At 30.9% G+C, this 7,686-nt stretch overlaps 1 protein-coding gene across 1 annotated transcript in view; it reads left to right on the forward strand.

The window, feature by feature from the left end:
* Positions 1–7,686, forward strand: part of LOC117174143 (serine/threonine-protein kinase mTOR) — a 40,495-nt gene that overhangs the window by 14,546 nt on the left and 18,263 nt on the right. The window contains exons 4-5 of the mRNA XM_033362954.1: positions 1,803–2,482; positions 6,223–7,528. Of these exons, the coding sequence (XP_033218845.1) occupies positions 1,803–2,482; positions 6,223–7,528 (1,986 nt within the window). The remainder of the gene's footprint in view (positions 1–1,802; positions 2,483–6,222; positions 7,529–7,686) is intronic.

The following is a 7,686-nucleotide window of genomic DNA, read 5'->3' on the forward strand; positions in this document are numbered from 1 at the left end:
TACTTATTAATAATATAATAGAATACAGTGCTTAAAATGTCGATTTCATGAAGAATTGGTAGTTTTAAATTTAATAATTTTGGATGTAAATATAAAGCAATTTTTGATTGAAAAGCATGATACTGTACATTTTCAAAAAATGAAATAATATAACGTTATTGTTTTGTACTCTTTATCTTAATTTTATTTTTAAAATCTCAAAATTCTCCGATTCTTAGTTGAAAATTTAAACAAATAAGGCATTTCAAATTGAAAAATATTTTATATTCGAAAATTGCTAGAATGAATGATAATTCTAAAGGAAGATTTGAAATAAAAAAAAGAATTAAAAATTAAGTTTAAAATAAAAAACGATGAAAATTAATCTATTTGAAATTGATGCATCAATAAAAGGATACTTTCGGTAATTGCAAGTGGTTACAATTTTAGATTTCTGAATTTTTATTAACAACACGAAATTTTTAATTTTTTCCCTTTTTAGGTTTGAATTTTCAATTAAAATTGAATTGTTTAAATTTTGGAAAGCATTATGAGCAATTTGAAAATTATTCATTTTTAAGCGATTTTAATCTACTTCCAATAATACAAATTTTTAAGTGTTTAAGTATAAAAAAGTTTTAATAACACAATTTTTGGCGCCTAAAATTTTGTTTAGTTTTAAATGAATTTCTCATTCGTAAGTTATAACGTTTGGAAGCATGCATTTTTTCATTTTTAACGTTTCCCATTTAAAATTACTATATATTTCGAAAGGTTTTTATTAAAAATAATTAAATTCATTTTTCATTTTAGAAAACGTTTTCTAATCAGTTTTAATGTTAACTTGTAATTTTATTATGTCATGGCAATTGAAAATTCTAAAATATCAGAAGCTTGGTATTTGAAAGATTCAATTTAGTTTTCAATATTAAATTGTCAAATTTTAATCGATTTGAATTCAAATTATTCAAATTTAAAAGTCTTGAATCTTCAGTTATTTATTTTGAACGTTTTTAATTATAAAGATTACAATATCAATTACTCTTAATTTTAAACTGTCCAATTTCCAAAATTTTAATCTTAAATATACAATTTTTAACGTTTTGATACTGTCATATTTCAAAATTTTTAATCTAAGATCATTCTAATTTCGTGATTCTCTAAATCAAATCACAATTCTTTAATTTGTAGCGCTTCGAGTTAGAAATTATGCAATTCAACTCCCTTTTCTAATTAAAGTGTCCAAAATCTTTGGTATATTTTTAAAAATTTCAAGAGCTTGCAATTCGAAATTATTCATTATTAACTATTATTTCAAAAATATTTAAAACCTTATATTAAAAAATTTGTTTAACAACGGATTTTTAAATGTGCATATTTACATGTTGGTAAATAGAAATTCAGAGACAGGAACGCGCGATTTGCGCATGTGCATTTGCTGCTATGGTGCAATAAAACGCTTATCTGTGTATTTTTTTATAACCCGGGAGAAATCACGAATATGCACCGGGAGAACCGGGAGACGAAAATTAAAAAGAAAATGGCCGCCCTGAACTTACGAATGTGGATTTATCTTGATTAATTTATTAATAATTGCAAACTACTGCGCGCATTCAGAATTAGGCGTAGCAGTTTCATCTGTTTTATTAATGATTCTTCGTATTATCCGAGCATATAACTCGGTTAATGCGGAGTGCTTGGATGAGTCCCGTTGACTCGGATAACGCGGAGCCTCGGATAATCGATGGCCGGATAATCGAGGTTCTACTGTAAAGCTATTGTTACTTCATAGAAGAGATAAAAGCATTTCATATTTCCAACAGTTGATCCTAACGATGTGGAGTCAACCTTGGGAGAAATGAGATGCCTAGAAGCTTTAGGTGAATGGGGTCAACTCCACGAGGTTGCGATGAATCAGTGGTCGCACCAGAGTGAAGAAACTAAGCAAAGAATGGCGAGAATGGCAGCTGCTGCAGCTTGGGGTCTGAACCAGTGGGAGAGCATGCAGAAATACGTCTCTCTGATTTCAAAAGACACTCAGGATGGGGCTTTCTATCGAGCTGTCCTCGCAATTCATGATGAGAAGTATGATGTGGCTAATGAGTTGATAGAGAGTGCCAGGGACCTGCTGGACACGGAGTTGACTGCGATGGCTGGTGAGAGTTACCAGAGGGCGTACAATGCCATGGTGGAGGTGCAGAAGCTCGCGGAATTGGAAGAAGTCATTCAGTTTAAATTGGTCCCGGAGAGAAGGCCGACAATCAAGAATATGTGGTGGGAGAGGCTCCAGGGTGGCCAGAGGATTGTGGAGGATTGGCAGAAGATCATCCAGGTTCATACGCTTGTTGTCTCACCCCAGGATGATATGTACACCTGGTTGAAGTATGCGAGTCTTTGCAGAAAGAGTGGGAATCTTATGTTGTGTCATAAGACACTCGTCATGCTCCTCGGTATGGATCCGTCCCTGATTCCTGATAAACCTTTGCCTACGTTGCATCCTCAGGTGATTAAAATATATATTTCTTTGTGGTTGCGAAGTCTATTATTATATTTTTGGTTCTTAATTTATCTCTTTTTGATGAAAATTTCATTGATTACAAATTTAACTCTCAAACGGTACACTGGTGCGAATTCGCACCCGAAGTTTTTTTTTATTTTGTTGCTATTTACGCAAACGCAGCTGCAGGGGATTATCCCAACATATATTAAATATATGTGTTAAATATGTGTGATATATGCTAGTTGTTTATTATATGTTCAATATATTAAATATTTAATATTAACATTGCAAACAAAGTATTTCGCACCAGTGTACCGTTTACGTATGCTGGGTTGAAGTGTGCTGTTTCAGGGTTAAATATTTTGTCAAAAAGTAATATTTTTTTTATCGAAAATTCAACTCCAAATACTTTGTAGACAGTTCAACTACTTTCTTAAAAAATCATTTTTTTGTTGTTGAAAATTCGCCAAATTCGATGGAGAATTAAACTATTCTCATAAAAAATTCAACTGTTTGATTGAAAATGAATTATTTTGTTAAAAATTTATATGTTCCGGTTGAAAATTCGACAGTTACAGGATGGAAAAATCTTGCTTAATTGAAAACTCAACTCTTTTGACGATAATTCATATTTTTGGTTTGAAAATTCATCCTTTGCTAGAAATTTCATCTTTTTTTTTTTAGTTAAAAATGCAATTACTTAGTTAAAAATTCATCTTGTAGGTTGAAATTTCCTTGAAATTTTTTTCTTTAATGACCGGTAAATCTTTTTGTTTGCATTTTCATGTTTTTTAATAAAATGTATATTGTTGATGGAAAAATTCATCGAAGTGGTTGCAAATTTAACTATTTGGTTCAGAAGTAATAATTTTTCTCGATAATTTCATTTCTTAAGATTCTTCTATTTTATCGAAAATTATTTTTTTTAATAAACATTTAATCATTACATTTTCGATTCTAAATTCATCTTTTGGTTTTCCGTTGAAAATTCAACTATTTGGTTGAAAATGAACTTTTTTTGTTTGAAATTCATATTTTCTGATTGAAAATTTGAGTGTTTCGTAAAAGATTAATCTTTGTCGTTGAAAATTCTACTATTTTATTTAAAAAATCAACCAGTACTTTCTTAAAAAATCATATTATTTTGTTCAAAATTTAATTATTTGTGGAAAATTCGTCTCATTCGATGGAAAATTCAACTTTTTTCATAATTGAAAATGATGAAATTGGAGTGTTTCGTAAAAGATTAATCTTTTTCATCGAAAATTCAGTCGTGTGTTTAAAATTTTGTTATTTTAGAACTAAAAAATCTCTTTTGGTTGAAAACTCAACTCTTTTATGGCCAATTCTTATTTTTTGGTTAAATTAACAGTTTTGTATATAAATTTGAAATCGTTTTTTGTAAAATATCAACTATTACATTTTTCGTTGAGACTGTTTTTGAATTAGAATGGATTTTTTTTATGTATGAGTTAATACATTTTTTGTGGAGAATTCATCTTTTTTCGTTAAAAATGTATGTATTTTGTTTTAAAATCGGATCTTATTTTTCGTAGAAAATTAATTTTTTTGATTAAAAATTTAACTTTTTGTTTAAAAAATCAACAGTTTGGTTAAAAATTAACTTGTTTCTTGAAAATGTAACTGTTTTGTTAAAAAGCTATCTTTTTAGATTGAAAATGCAATAATTTGATTGAAACTTTAACTATTTTGTTGAAAATTAATTTTTTTTTAAATTTCATATTTTTGGGTTTGAAAGTGTAACTGTTTTTGTAGAAAATTCGTCTTTTTTGTATGAAAATTCAACAATTTTGTTGAATTTTTTTTCTTTGAAAAATTTGGTTCAGTTAAAAATTCAACTCTTTTGTTCAACATTCGTCATTTTAGTTTGAAAATTCATCTTTATAGGTTGAAAATTAAACCATTTGGTTAAAAAAGTACCTTTATTTATTGCAATTTCGTCTCTTATACTTGATAGTTTAATTATTTTCTTGTAAATGCAGCTGTTTGGTTAAAATTTAATTTTTTTTGTTGCAAATTCAACTATTTTCTTTTAAATTCAATTGCTTCGTTAAAAATGATTTTTTTATTTTGATAATTTAATTGTTTCGTTGATAATTCATCTTTTCCAGTAGAAAAGTCACCTTTATTGTTTGCAAATTCAACTCTTTTCTTATATATCCAACTATTTGGTGGAAAATAACTTTTCTATTTTGATAATTAACTATTTTATTAAAAATTCATCATTCGTGGTTGAAAATTCGTTCTTTTGAATTGAAAAGTTATCTTTTTCGGTAGAAAAATCATCTTCGTTGGTTGAAAATTTAATTATTTTCTTGTAAATTTAATTGTTTTATTAAAAATGATTTTTCTAATTTGATAATTCAACTATTTTCTTTAAAAATCATTTTTTTCAGTCGAAAAGTCATCTTTATTGGTTACAAATTCAACTATTTTTTCGTAATTCCAACTATTTGGTGGAAAATAACTTTTCTATTTTGATAATTTAACTATTTTATTAAAAATTCATCATTCTTGGTTGAAATTTCGTTCTTTTGAATTGAAAATTGATCTTTTTCGGTAGAAAAGCCATCTATATTCATTAAAAATTCAACTATTTTCTTGTAAATTCAATTTTCTCATTGAAAATGGTTTCTTTGTTTTGATGATTGAACGATTTTGTTGAAAATTGATCATTTTTGGTTGAAAATGATGTTTTTTATGGAAAATTCTTCTTTTTAGATTAAAAATTCATTATTTTAGAAGAAAAGTCATCTTTATTGGTTACAAATTCAGCTCTTTTTTTGTAATTCCAACTATTTGGTTGAACATAACTTTTCTATTTTGATAATTCAACTATTTTATACAAAATTCATCATTCTTGATTTAAAATTCATTCTTTTCGGTAGAAAAATCATCTATCTTTATTGAAAATTCAACTATTTTCTTGTAAATTCAATTGTTTCGTTGAAAATTATTTCTCTGTTTTGATAATTGAACTATTTTGTTTAAAATTTATAATTCTTGGTTGAAAATGGTGTTTTTTATTGAAAATTCGTCTTTTTGGATTGAAAATTACTTTTATCAATAGAAAAGTCATTTTTATTGGTTGCAAATTCAACTTTTTAAAAAAAATATAACCATTTGATTGAAAATAACTTTTCTATTTTGATAATTCAACTATTTTATTCAAAATTCATCATTCTTGATTTAAAATTCATTCTTTTCGGTAAAAAAATCATATATCTTTATTGAAAATTCAACTATTTTCTTGTAAATTCAATTGTTTCGTTGAAAATTATCACCATGTTTTGATAATTCAACGATTTTGTCTAAAATTCATCATTCTTGGTTGAAAATGATATCTTTTTATGGAAAATTCGTCTTTTTGGATTAAAAATTCATATTTTTCAGTAAAAAAGTCATATTTACTGTTTGAAATTTCAACTATTTTCTTTTAAATATAAGCATTTTGTTGAAAATTACTTCTTTATTCTGCTACTTTCATTCCGCTTTTCAGGTTTAAAAGTAAAATATCTTCTAAAAAATTTGACTTCTCAGCTTGAAAACTCAACTTTTTTGTTGAAAATTATTTTTTTTTATTGAAAATTGATCTCTTCTGGTAGAAAATGATTTTTTTTCGCTAAAAAATCACCCCATTTCCCTTGATTTGAGAGGATTTTGGTCTCGGAAGTCTCTTCCTAATTTACCTTATAAAAAAAAGTCCGTTTCTTAATTTCCAGGTGACCTTCGCCTACTGCAAACACATGTGGGTTGCAGGAAAACGAGACGAGGCCTTCAACCAGCTTCAGAAATTCGTCACATCCTTCCTCTCGACCTCTAGTATCTCATTAACAAACCAGGAAGATGAAAAGCACCAGGATTCGCGCAAACGATTGCTCGCCAGATGCTACCTGAAACTCGGCGAATGGACCGAATCCTTGCAGGGTATCAAGGAACACTCGATTCCAGCTGTCCTGTCTTATTATTTAGCAGCCACGGAACACGACGCTACCTGGTACAAAGCCTGGCACGCCTTCGCTTACACGAATTATGAAACCGTTCTTTTTTACAAACACCAGCAAGGAGAGACCGCCATCCAGGAAGGTCCACCCACAAACGGATCCAGGAATCTCTGCAGTTCTCAGTATATATCTCGCTACACTGTTCCCGCAGTGAAAGGCTTTTTCAAATCGATAAATTTGTCCCACGGAAATTCCCTTCAGGACACACTTCGCCTCCTCACTCTCTGGTTCGAGTACGGCCAGTGGCCCGAAGTTTACGACGCGATTGTCGAGGGGATCCGGATGATTGAAATCAACACCTGGCTTCAGGTGATTCCGCAGCTGATAGCCAGAATCGACACTCCTAGAGCTCTAGTTGGACGCTGCATTCATCATCTGCTGATCGACATTGGCAAGACTCATCCCCAGGCGCTGGTCTATCCTCTGACAGTGGCCTCGAAAAGTGCCAGCAATGCTAGAAAGACAGCGGCCAACAAGATTTTGAAGAACATGTGTGAACATAGTCCAACTTTAGTCCAGCAGGCGATGATGGCGAGTGACGAGCTGATCAGGGTGGCGATACTCTGGCACGAATTGTGGCACGAGGGACTGGAGGAAGCTAGTCGATTGTACTTTGGCGAGAGGAATGTCAAGGGGATGTTTGACACTTTGGAGCCTCTTCATGCGATGTTGGACAGGGGTCCGCAGACCTTGAAGGAAACTTCGTTCCATCAGGCCTATGGAAGGGACTTGTCCGAGGCCCTGGAATGGTGCGGCAGATTCAAGACTTCGGGAAATGTGAGGGATCTGAATCAAGCCTGGGATCTTTACTATCATGTCTTCCGACGAATCTCGAGGCAGCTGCCGCAGTTGACGAGTTTGGAGTTGCAGTATGTTAGTCCGAAACTTCTGATGTGCAGAGATTTGGAGTTGGCTGTCCCTGGAAGCTATCAGCCTGGTCAACCGATTATTAGAATTGCGAGCTTCCACAGTTCAATGCAGGTTATTACGAGCAAGCAGCGCCCCAGGAAGCTTTGCATCAAAGGTGAATTTGGATTTTATATTTATATAAAGTTGCTCATTTTTCAGGAATCATACAGGGTGGCCGCTGGACCCGGAAAACGGGAAATGACAGTGAATTTATTTTTTTTTTGGCCAGAAATTTTACAAATTTTTAGACAAAAAATTCTCTCCAAGTTTGAT

This window comes from Belonocnema kinseyi, chromosome 6 (assembly GCF_010883055.1).
Source record: "Belonocnema kinseyi isolate 2016_QV_RU_SX_M_011 chromosome 6, B_treatae_v1, whole genome shotgun sequence".
Lineage (NCBI taxonomy): Eukaryota > Metazoa > Arthropoda > Insecta > Hymenoptera > Cynipidae > Belonocnema > Belonocnema kinseyi.